The following is a 12,447-nucleotide window of genomic DNA, read 5'->3' as shown; positions in this document are numbered from 1 at the left end:
GGAAAGAACTGATGGAGAAGAAGACAAGACGTGTTCTTATTTGTATGAAATGGACTAAATAATTGGGCTTACTCTAAAAAGTGATGAGATGAAATAGTTATAGATTAAGAGTAATTATAATTATATGTTTATTTTATTAATGATAATTGCATTATATTTTTATTTAGTTTTTTTGTAAAATTATTGATAAAAGATTAGTTTTAAAATATTTAAAGATAACTTCAAAAAGTATTTAAGTTAGAAGTAAACTATTAAAGTAAATATTTTTTAAAAAATAATTATTTCAATATTATATTTATTATTATTTTCTATTATATTCGACCCCACGAGTTTCAATTCCTGCATCCGTCATTGGCCAGCATTAACGCCTTCCGGGAGCATGCTCTGGGCCAGATTCACGTTTATGTCCACGAAGTTGGGAGGGTTGGCAAGGCTGACTTCGAAGCCGATAAGGTTCCGGCCGGCGGTGACGGTGCAAACAAGAATGCTCATAACTAAAACAATAACCAACTTTGAAGCCATTTGCTCAGAAATTCAAGAGATTATTTTACAAACAATTCTTGGTGATGAGAGTTAATTGAGACTATTTATAGACATCAACCATCAAATGTTGAAGAAGCATTAATTTATTGGATAGTGATTAGCCCTAAGAGTTCCATTTTTTTTATACATTTTCATTTTTTATTGTAGACTTGGCTAGAATTATAGGTTAGATATATCATATAATATATTGAATTACACTTTTATGCTTAAAGTAATTGTGTACGTGCTAGGAATATAATAGATGAAGTTAATTTATAATTAAAGAACTTTTTTTACATTTTTGTGAGTGAATAATTGTCTCATATATATTTTCTTTTCTGTCTACCTAGTAATAATAGTTTTATTTTTTTATTATTTTAATAATAAATCTCTCATTCCATTAACTAATGGAGTACTATTAGTAATATTTATCTCAAAACTAATATATAGATTATATTCCCCTAATTAACCTTTTACATCAAGATTTTTAATAGAAGTAGTATGCTAGCTCATAGTACAACTTTTAACATAGTCGGTGCCTAACATCGAAATTCCAGGCAAAAATACATGTCGATAATGAGTTGACTTACCCCCAAATTCACTTTTTAAAACTAATTTAGCAAAAACATTTAAAGCCATAAATAAGGTTTAAGTACATTTATTATCTTAGGTCATTTTATCAATTCATCCTATGTATCACTCTCAAGTCACAAAGTACACAATCCATTAGACGAGTACGCATATCGTTTTACTTGTATTGGTCCACCAAAGATATGTACATGATCTATTTATTAATTACCCACGAAAATCTTCTTCCCTATCAATTTCAATCAACCCAAATATAATACTCTCTCCGGCACATAATAAATGACATACTTGGATAACGGCGAGATCGTAGGAGATGTTATTTCATATGTTAAGTGGAAAGAGAAAATAGTACTACTATGTTTATTTATTTTTTTTAATGGGTAAATAAATTAAATTTAAAGGCCGCGCATGGTGGACTCGAACATGAGACATTTGGCCTCAGGCATTAATCTCTCTACCGCTTGGTCAACTCAAACACCCACTATATTTATATTTTTGTGAGATAACTTTTTTCCAAAAAAGAAATTTGAAATCTTTTGTGGAACAAACTAAAAAGGAAAGTATGACATCTATATATTATGGGACGGAGTGAGTACATAAATAATTTGCGTCCTTTCTTTGCTAGCACTGATACTCAAACGCTTTATTAAAACTCGTGCCACTAAACACTTAAGGTCAGTTCGATTTGAAAGATTATATTTCAAGATTAATTATGTATTATATTTCGTTGATGAGACTGAATTTCACAACTTAATTCTATATAGATAATCATATACAGTGGATGAAAAGAGTGAAAAATATCAATAATTAATACCACAAAAAATTACTATATTTCAACATGACCTTGAGAATATTGATATCACATCATGATTCACATACACCAAAACATCTTCATACATATACTAAACTATTAATTAGGTCGTCATAAACCCTAAACACAAAATATACATAAAGTATCAATAAAACTGAAGTGATCAATTACTTTTATTAAGACCATATATATGCTACTGGCCATATAACTATTTTGAAAGCTCCCTCTTTTCATGGAACTCCACCTTCCCCAAATTCTGGAATATAGAATTTTTTGTCGCCAACTCCTCCGTCTTCGCCAAATTCTGGAATATAGAATTTTTTATCACCGATAGAAATGCTGCTCTCCGAGCCACCGAGGTTCCGGCCTGTGGCGGCCGTGCAAACAAGAACGCTCAGAACAAAAACAAGAAGCAATTTTGAGGCCATATTGTCTTGTATTCTGAGTAATTGGGGATTGTATTTATAGACAAAGACCATCGATCTTCAATTATTGAAGAACTAGTTCTGCATTATTGATTTATTGTATAATTTAGCCCTATGTTTTGTGAATTTTGCCATGCATAAACCACGTAGCTAAATGGTAATTAATGAATAATTATGACTTTCTTAATGTGGCCTACTTTTTAGAACAATTATGCTGATAAAATTAATTAATTCGTTATTTTAATTAGTATTCAAAATAATTTACAAACTTAACCTCTCTCACCAATTCTGAAAAGATATTGTGACTAAACTACCATTTTATTGTTCTACATTTTATAAAAGTGAAATCTAAAATAAATGATTTTATATTTGTATACTTTTCATTTATATTTTTTTTTAGTATCTCGACACTTGATAATTGTTTTCTAGTTACATTTATACGTGTCATAATATGTGAATTTTCTAGCAGTAACAAATAGATAGCGTATGGTAGTCGTTTGATCTCCCTTATTTATATTACTCATTAGATCACTTATTTGGGTCGATCAATAGATATTCATAAATTATATACTACAACCTTTAAATGATTATGCTAAATCATGGAGTAGTATTATAGTGCATCATTCATGCACCATTGCCCAAGATACACCAAATTATAGATATAAAGTAATACTAGTACATATGTATATAGTAGTAATGCAACACTAATAGCTATGATCAAACAACTAAAGAAAAAGGAACATAGAACTTATGATCAAACAACTGATCAAGTGATATACTTTTATTTAGATGATGCTACTTTATTACCCACATACACATAATGTAGCATCTGTCACACACAAACACACACACTGAAACTGGCACACACACACATATTACATATACATATAGAGAGGGATATAATATTCTGAGCTTTTGCTTTTTTCATGGAATTCCTCCCCATCTGTAACCAATTCCTCCAATTCCTTCACCAATTCCTTCACCAATTCCTCCACCTTCTCCAACTATAATCACCTTTTCACCATCAATGCCAGAACCACCAAGGTTTCTAGCAGTGGCAATGCAAATTATAGCACTGATCATCATAACAAAAACAAGAACCAACTTTGAAGCCATATTCATACAGATATACTATATATACTTGATAATGTTATAAATTTGTATAGATGGTGAGAGTTGATGCATTTGAGATGTGTATTTATAGGCAATCAAATTCGAAAATAAAAACACAATTTTGTTTGAAAGAGGAAAAAAAATGGTAGCTCTAGCTAGACTTCTTTAATTCGACAGCAAAATTATTCAAGTGGGTGACATTTTTTAGTAGTAAAATTGGAACTTATGGCTTTAATTGTTGTAGCTAATTAAGTTAGAGTTAAACTTGTCAGTTTAGTGGAAATTCAACATATTATATCATCACACGTATGTATTATACGTGTTACAAATTAATTAAATTCGAAGTTTGGCACCTAGATGTTAATCGGTAATGGTGCACGGCACGTAACTGAGGTCATCCACAACACATGCACGTCATTTATTCGTCCCAATTAGCTGGATAAGAGCACTCCCAATGGCGACGGCGAAAATCCGGCGATTTTTCGCCGGATATCGCCGACTTATCGCCGGCCATTGGGAGGATTTCGGCGATTTTTCGGCGAAAATCCTACCGATTTTACGCCAAGCGGCGTTTTAACGCCGGGCTATCGCCGGATCATCGCCGGCCACTGTGGGGAGCTGTTCGGCGATTTTTCGGCGATGATCTTTTTTTTTTTTTTTTTTTTTCCTCAACGGTCATATTCTAATTTCCACCCCTATAAATATTTCATCCTCTTCCTCCATTCATCACCCACAAACTTCATTCACACAAATTTTCAATCTTTTTTCTCTCCATCTTTATTAAATGAGTTCTGATTCATCGTCTCGTGCTCAGTCCGACGAGGAAATATCACATTCTTCTTCCGAAGAAGAGGTACCTCCCGCTCCCACCGGATGGGATGTAGCGGGTTTCGAAGAGGTACCTCGGAGATAGAAGAAGGTATTTTGCCCGAGCGCAAGAGTCTGCGCGCAAGGATGTGGAGAGGGCATTTGGGGTGCTCCAATCGCGATTTGCACTGGTAAAGGGCCCGACGCGCTTTTTCTACCAGGGGGATATTGCCGATATCATGTATGCGTGCATCATCATGCATAACATGATCATCGATGATGAACACGAAGGCGTCCTCGACGTCACCAACGACCCAAGTGTTGCATCATCGAGTCACGGTGTCTCAACCGAGTCCGCCCGCCAGGGTGTACCGCACAACGAACATGAACGGTTCCAGGCGTTCATGGACATACACCAGAAGGAGGCCCATCAAGCACTACAACACGATATCATCGAAGAATTGTGGGCAAATAGAAACCGCGCCCACCGCCCTTGAATTTTTTTTTCTTTGAATTTTTTTTTTGATGTTTTTTTTCCATTCGTGTACTTTTTTTTTTTAATTTTCTTCGTTGTAATGTGTACCCGTGTTTAATACAACGAACTTTATTACTATTATTTGTTTTATCTTATAAATTAAATAAGCTAGCTTTATTATATATAAAAATAAAACAATTAAATTAGTGATGATGTAAAAATGAAATGTTGAGTTAGGGAGAAATAAGGGAGAAACCATTGCAGAGGTTGGCTAAAAGTTGGCTAAAAACTGGGGATAAATTTTAGTGTTGATGTGGCAGGAGTTAGGGAGAAATAAGGGAGTTTATCCCCAAACCATTGGGAGTGCTCTAAAATATTAATTAGAACCCTACTGAATTGAATTTGAAGGAATTTCAAATCCTTTGCTCGATAAAAATGATTTACGGAATTGAATTTGAGGGAATGATATGAATTGTGTGTGCAGTTTGTGTGCAATGTTTTTTTTTGTGTAGTATGTGAAAGTACCGAATGTTATAATTTTATAACTATTCGGAATATTAATTTAGTTTTGATATGAAATTCAAATATGAATTCTGAGGAATTGGAATTGTAATTCAATTTCAAATCTAAATATTTTGTGTTATCAAATAGTACTATTGGATTTGGAATTCGAGACTCTAATTTCAATTATGCATGCTCAGCCGAACGTAACGGAGCCTTAACTAATTTTATGCATCTTTGTAAGAAAAGTCGTTGGAACTATAAAGAATTATTTCGAAGCTCATAGGCTCAAGAAAACATCAACTCGTATACTTACTAGAAAATATCAGAATCAGTGTTTCTTAATTCAAATATCAGCTATCTTGAAAGAGCAAAGTTTTCCAATTTCCAACGATGCCATGAATTTCATAAGCAATGTATCAAAGTCACACATATTTACAATTAATCCACAGAAAAAACATGTTTCATATTACTGTAAATCCCCATTAAATCCTTTCAATTTGCATAACACATTTTTTTTCTATATTCATTTTTATTGTAAAAATGTCTACTAATATATCTCTAGTCCGCTCTATGTGCCTCCTTTCTCTCTGCACCGTGCATGCTAGAATGCTCTCGAGCGAAAGTGGTGCCATTGAAGTCTACGGTTGTGTAAGGCCTAAATAAGTGTCGAAAAGAAATGTCTCACTTAGTAAGGAACGGAGGGAGTACTACTATAAGAAGCAGCAAACAAAAGTAAGAAGCATATTTATAGAAAAAGGAATAGTATTGATATGAATTTAACTTCTAAGTTGATTCCTCAATTAATTCATGAAAGTTAAAGCAGTTGTTTATTGCTTCTCTTTCTTCTCCATCTCCCAAGCTCCATGTTTGCTAGATTTCTTCACCACCCAACCCCATCTTGTTCCACCGCGTGGTCCAGCACCATCCAAGCCCCTGCCCGAGCTGCACTGGCTCCGACACTTCTGTCACGCCCTTACTTCTACACCTTCCTTAAGTAGGTGGTCTTTAACAGCTTGAATGGGAACCTGCAACAAATAAAACAAATGGAGCTAAATAAGTGGAAAAGGCCTAAACCAATGGGGGAGGGCATGTTTGAGGGTAATCTTTACCTCCTTGCGGTGGAAAATGCCGGCAGCAAGGGCAGCTGAGGCATTTGTTTTCGAGAAAACTTCAGAGAAATGTTCAGCAGACCCAGCACCACTACTTGCTATCACTGGAATACTAACAGCGTCTGAGATCAGCTTTATTAGATCGATGTCAAAGCCTTGACCTTGTCCTGGTAAGAGACCATAGGAGACAATGTAAATAGATTTGGCAGTTTTTGAATCGACATGTCTTTTCCCGTCTCACGAGCAGAGGGAGAGAAAATCCGTCAAAAGGCTTAGATAACGATAAAACAGTGAACGAAGATACGCACTGAACCCGAAATGCATCAACATTTAAATATTCCTTAAGGCAAAAGCATAAGAATAAATCTTACCATCACAGTCAATGCAATTTAAGAGTATCTCTCCGGCTCCTAGTTCTTCCACAACTTTTGCAAGCTCATATGCACCGATGGATCGACCTTCTCGCCCACCATTTACCTAGAAAACAGCAGCAATTGGAGATTACAAGCATTTATGTATAGAGAAACTGAGGAAAATATGGTCCTAGAACAAACAGATAGACTGAGACGTACCGTGCACTGGTACCAAGCAAATTGCTCACCATTAGGACCTGAATAAAGCACCAGTTGTGCATATGCCATATGTTAAAAAAGAATAAGTTTTGAGTTTTTTTCTCATAAATAATAAGCTGACTGACTGTGCTGTTAGTTAGTCAATGTAAGCTTCTGGCTATCGAGCTAATGTAAAGTTTTATAGAGCAACATACAAAATAAAAGATTCATTTACCTGGTTTTGAAACTCTTACTGACTTGAACTCTACATCATTAGGATCTTTCAAGTACACCCGACGAGGATCAATGCTTATAACCACAGCCTGTTGCATGAAATGCACAGAAATATGGTCAGATGTGAAATATAGGAACAAAAGGGAATAAACGATAGATCTATAAGCTCGTTACTAGATGTCGTGAAGACATCAAGACAGAATGGATAAATTATTGCTGATGATAATAAACCTCACCTGATTTCCATATACTCTAGAGATTTGCTCTATGCTAGTCTTTCCAGTTTTTACCTAAAGAAGTAAACCAAGCAACATTAATTTGAGGCAGACACCATATTATCAGAAGATGTACAAGGACAGAAGGGAGTACTTTGGTTTTTAGATACTCTTCTGCAGCATAAACTGCATCACTTCCAATAGAGACCTTATCGGCACCAGATCGGAAATATTCTGAAGCAACTTCTAAACTTGAGTAGTATCTGTGAAACATTTGTTTATTAACATCAAAAAAAATAAGTAAATGCACAAGTACTGAATTCTTCTAGGACACTATAACAATCATATATCTACCAATATAAAAGAATTAGAAATTAAATTCTTTTATGGGTGGCGAAATATATAGAACATACCGGCCATTTCCATCAGTAAAATCCCGGATGCCACCTCCAACTGTCAAGGGAACAAAAACATTCTCTGATGCATACTTCAGCACCTATACAGATAGAAAAACAGAACAATGAACATAGTCTAACAAAATTAATAGACACGATGTGTAAAAACAAACTGTCAGTGTTCTAGCAAAACTATTTTTAAGAAGCCAATGAAAGTAGGAGACAACTTATTAAGCTACACAACATACATATAACAAACCTGTAGCATTGGTAAATCACCTAGAGGGAAGTCACGGAAGCCAGTAATGTTCAGAAAGCTGACCTGGAACAGCGAAAGATAAAATCTTAGGCTCCATTTTTGTAGGATAGGATGCAAAGCAAAGTCTACTGTTTGTTTGGGTTCATGTATTTTGCATTCCTTTCTACCTTATGTGACATAATCCAAGGAAAGGACATACCTCATCAGCTCCATCCATGTAATATTGTCCAGCAAGTTCCACTGGCTTGCCAAGGTTTCTCACCTTAAAAAAACAATCATATAAAGTGGAGATACACATTTCAAACACAAACTAGACAACTAGTTTCATCAAGAAAGTGTTAACTTCCTGACCATCAAACCAATATTTGTTACAAATTGAATCGAAAGGTTGTATACTTGTTCTTGTTCGGTAAGGTCAACTCATGTCGAAATTGAAAATTGGGTCATGCTTCAAGATTTAAATAGCAAATTATCCATATTTGCATTGGATAGAGAAAAGCAGAATCTTGGGAGCCTAAAGTGTTCAAAGACCATTTATGTCTCTCAAATACATGAGTTTTCTTAACATAACTAACATGGAGAATTTCATGTGAATGACAGAAAATTATCAGGCATAAAATAACAATACATGAAGCATTTATGTTAAACAGTTAAAGTACCTCATTTTCAACGGTCTGCTCTCTTACGTCATATTGATCTCCTTTTGTTACAACAAGATCACCATTGTCATTTGCTCTCACATCAAGACAAGCGATGACCTGGTCAATGTGATTTAAGAGATACACGATTTTTTTAGTTATGTCAGTAGAAACCAATTTTGATTTATTAAATAGCCAATTACACATCAATGATGCTTTTTGTGTTCGTTCAAAGGCATCAGCTGACGTTTTTTAGACTTTACACATGAAGCAGAAATCTCTTCAAGGACATACTAGTTTATAAGTAACACAGAAGATTCCAAACAATAATGTCTAAACTAGGTAAAAGAACAACTACTGCAATTAATTACTATGCTGCTCAAAATTGAGGTATTTTCTTTCAGAACTTGTGAATTTAAGTTGCATTCAATTAATTGAATTGTAACTATTATGCTAGCACTGACTGAACTACATCACTTACCCTCTTGGCAAGTTTGGACGCCCTCCCTTTAACTGGCACCTTTCTTCACAAGAAGATATCAGTATGTTATTTGGTTATAGGAATATCTAATATAAAAGGAAGGATATTCTGTTAATTGATACCTTTGTAATTTCAGACTTCGGGTACAAAAACCTTCTCAGGACAGAGAGGCCAGCCTCTGCAGAAACCACCCCAAAAATGTAAGTAAGTTGTGTATATTTGCATGGCTAGAACAAATACGGACTACGGAGACTAAAGTTCAGTTTTATTCCCTTCTATTCCCTGAAGTGCTCAAATGATTCCCTTTTAATTTCTTTAATTTCACAACAAGTCAGAAGCTCTTACCACCACTCTTTTCCGGATGGAACTGAACAGCGTGAACATTTCCCCTTCTTATGGAAGCTATAAAATCACTATCATAGTTGCATGTCGAAGATATCCATTCTTTATTATCATCTGACTATATAGGATAAGAAAAGGAAGCACACACTTGAAATGTAAGGACACAGGAAATGAGAAATTGAAATCACAAATTCATAAGACAGCTATTGTAAAAGATATATTACAGGGGTTGCGCGATAAGAATGGACAAAGTAGACATGACGGTTTCCAATATCATCCAAAATTTGGGAGTCTTTTGTGACTTTCACAGCATTCCAGCCAATATGAGGTACTCTGAAACCATTTGACGAATCAAAACGTCCAACAACTCCAGGGATCAAACCGAGACCTTTGACTGAAAATAATGGCAAGAAATTAGCTTGACTAAGCAGGCATCATCAATAGTCAACAAGTAATAAAAGTAATTAAGTAAATCAATGAGCAATGCCAAGCACAATCCACTTCCTGTCTGATTAGTATATCATCTATGAATAGAAGAAACTGGGAGCCAAAAATGCACAACATATCTATATATTCTCTGTGAACACAAACAAAAACTAAATGTTTGAAACTTGTACGACATGGAAAATACATGAAAGGGGAAAAATATTAACAGGTCACAAAGAGTTATTCAACAAGTTCACTCGTCAAACTGATTCTAAAATTCTAGAGAAAGATGTATAAGATGTTAGTATAATACATATGCTTGAAATAATAAAAGGAGCGTCAAATAACTACCTGGTCCGTTTTCCTCACTCGACTCAAAAAGTAGCTGCAATCCAAGACAAATGCCTAGAAAGGGACGATCTTGTTCAATGTAAGTGCAGAGTGCCTCAGCCAGTCTAAAATAGTTGGTGAATCATTGAGTAAGCAGTGATTCAGCTCAAAATAAAAACTTAAATGAGGGAATATAATGAGTTATCCTGATAGTTAATATAGTCATGTTTCACATTACAGCACTGAAATATAATTTGCAAACTAAATAACTTTACCCCTTCTTTTCCAACACATCCATGGCAGGTGCAAATGCACCAACACCGGGAAAAACAAGTCGCTTGGCATTCAATATATCCTCTGGTTTTTGCACCTAAAAGACCAAGACCAGAAAGTAGAGAAATCAGGATCTGTGAAGACCTATCTAATAAATGAAGAAAGACAATTCCTAGCTGAAATAGACTATATTATCTTCCAATGGAGATACAGAAATTTCACTAGCTGAACTGGAATAACAGAAAATGAAGGAAAAAGGAAAATAAACAAAAGGATTGAGAAAAGCTACATCTTTGATGTCGTAGCCGAGAAATCGAATTGCATTTCTGACACTGCGCACATTCCCCGCACCGTAATCAAGCAACGTCACCACTGCCACGGATTCAGCAAAAAATCGGAATAGGTCATAACGAAGAATCGGAAACAATAGGGGGAAACTTCAAAATCAAAGCAAATTCAGCTTCGGCATTTCACTTATCAAAATCAAAACACGTCAACTCATTTTCAAATACTTTCCATAGATAGCATATGATGATGGAGATAGAGATACCGGAATCATCTGCGGAGGCGCGGACTGAGACTGCTCTGGAAGGTCTCAATTTGAGAGGGTTAAAGTTCAGCGAATGAACAGAGGGAGAGTCGCCAGAGAAGGAGGAAGCTGATGAAGGAGTAGAGGAGAACTGTAGAGGAGGAGAGAACGCCGCCGCCATTAGAATCGCCGCAGTTTGTGCCACCTTCTTCGGTACCTTGGTCGTTAGAGTCTTCAGCTAAATTCACTGTGCTTCAGCCTAAATCAGATAATGTGTTATGGGCTCACTGTTGGATTTTCGGCCCATTATGCCCATATTCTGGAGGCTCAATATTAGCTAAACTCCTGAGTTTAGGCCCAAAATTGAGATCATATAACGGAATAAGTGAGAATGAATCATGGGATTGTTTATTGTTTAAGGCCATGTGAAAAAGTAAAGTTGACAAGAAAAATAATTCCTTTAAAAATGAATTCTGAAAATATGATTCCTAGTTACTTTATTTTCTTGTTTTTAAAAAATATCAAGATTTTAAATTTATATTTGATTTAAACACCAAACTAAAAATACACTCATTATTTTTTTATTTATAAAAAAGAATAATAATATAAAATTTTAATAAATTATTAATTACAAATAATAATTATTATATTATTATATTTTTAGCTTAAATATGGATTATCCATCATACTATATAATATATAATATATAATTATAACTATAATTGTAGTTACATGAAGTATTATACTCATTTATTATAATAATAAATATAATAATTATTATATTATAATTAAAAAAATTATAAATTAAAATTTCACTATGATTTTGTTGATAATTATTAATTTATAAAATATAATAATTATTATTTATTATGCGTTATATTGTATAATTATATTTTAACTATTTAATAAATTATTAACTACTATTGTGAATTATTATAAAATATAGTTATAATTATGATAATTTTAATTATAATTATTTATTATAGTGAAATTAAGGAGTATGATTTATAATTTTAAATTATTTTTAAAACTTATAATTACTAATAATAATTATTATTATTATTATTATTATTATTATTATAATAGACTATATTATATTGCATTAAATATGTAAGAATCCTAAAATTGGGAAAAAGAATATCTAAGAAAAACTAGGATTAAGAATCCTGGAAAGTTGTACGAATTTTCCTTGTTCTCGGATTCTGATTACTTTCCCAGTTTGATTAAAAATCCAAACAAACACATAAATTTAAAATTTAAGGAATCAGATTATATTCCCAGACAGAATCCTGCCAACTAAACATGTAAGTCTTTAAGATTAACCTTTGCAGCTGTTATCGTCAAATAAAATAACCATAAATAACGAATATAATTTCTCGATTTTTATATTTTTAGTATAATGCTAATGACAAAGATATTT

At 33.8% G+C, this 12,447-nt stretch overlaps 1 protein-coding gene across 1 annotated transcript; it reads right to left on the bottom strand.

The window, feature by feature from the left end:
* Positions 1 to 5,970: 5,970 nt before the first annotated feature.
* LOC125202394 (imidazole glycerol phosphate synthase hisHF, chloroplastic) lies at positions 5,971 to 11,250 on the bottom strand. Its single transcript, XM_048100783.1, has 19 exons — positions 11,049 to 11,250; positions 10,788 to 10,870; positions 10,501 to 10,595; positions 10,247 to 10,350; positions 9,694 to 9,863; positions 9,473 to 9,587; positions 9,250 to 9,305; positions 9,128 to 9,166; positions 8,668 to 8,766; positions 8,208 to 8,270; positions 8,009 to 8,071; positions 7,768 to 7,850; positions 7,509 to 7,617; positions 7,376 to 7,429; positions 7,141 to 7,228; positions 6,927 to 6,964; positions 6,726 to 6,831; positions 6,355 to 6,521; positions 5,971 to 6,270 (listed from the first exon to the last, which is right to left on the bottom strand). Exons 1-19 carry the CDS (start codon positions 11,206 to 11,208, stop codon positions 6,211 to 6,213), a joined length of 1,752 nt encoding a protein of 583 aa, XP_047956740.1. The 5' UTR covers positions 11,209 to 11,250; the 3' UTR covers positions 5,971 to 6,210.
* Between the last annotated feature and the right edge of the window lie 1,197 nt (positions 11,251 to 12,447).

The sequence above is a fragment of the Salvia hispanica genome, chromosome 1 (assembly GCF_023119035.1).
Source record: "Salvia hispanica cultivar TCC Black 2014 chromosome 1, UniMelb_Shisp_WGS_1.0, whole genome shotgun sequence".
NCBI lineage: Eukaryota > Viridiplantae > Streptophyta > Magnoliopsida > Lamiales > Lamiaceae > Salvia > Salvia hispanica.
This window is presented reverse-complemented; position numbering and strand designations above follow the sequence as displayed.

Bases quoted from the DNA above. Each gene is read 5' to 3' on its own strand.
- LOC125202394 (XM_048100783.1), bottom strand. From the start codon at position 11,208: ATGGCGGCGGCGTTCTCTCCTCCTCTACAGTTCTCCTCTACTCCTTCA. The intron at 7,851-8,008 runs GTTTGTTATATG...CTATCTGTATAG, and splicing joins GTGATTTACCAATGCTACAG to GTGCTGAAGTATGCATCAGA. The intron at 6,832-6,926 runs GTACGTCTCAGT...GCTGTTTTCTAG, and splicing joins TTGCTTGGTACCAGTGCACG to GTAAATGGTGGGCGAGAAGG.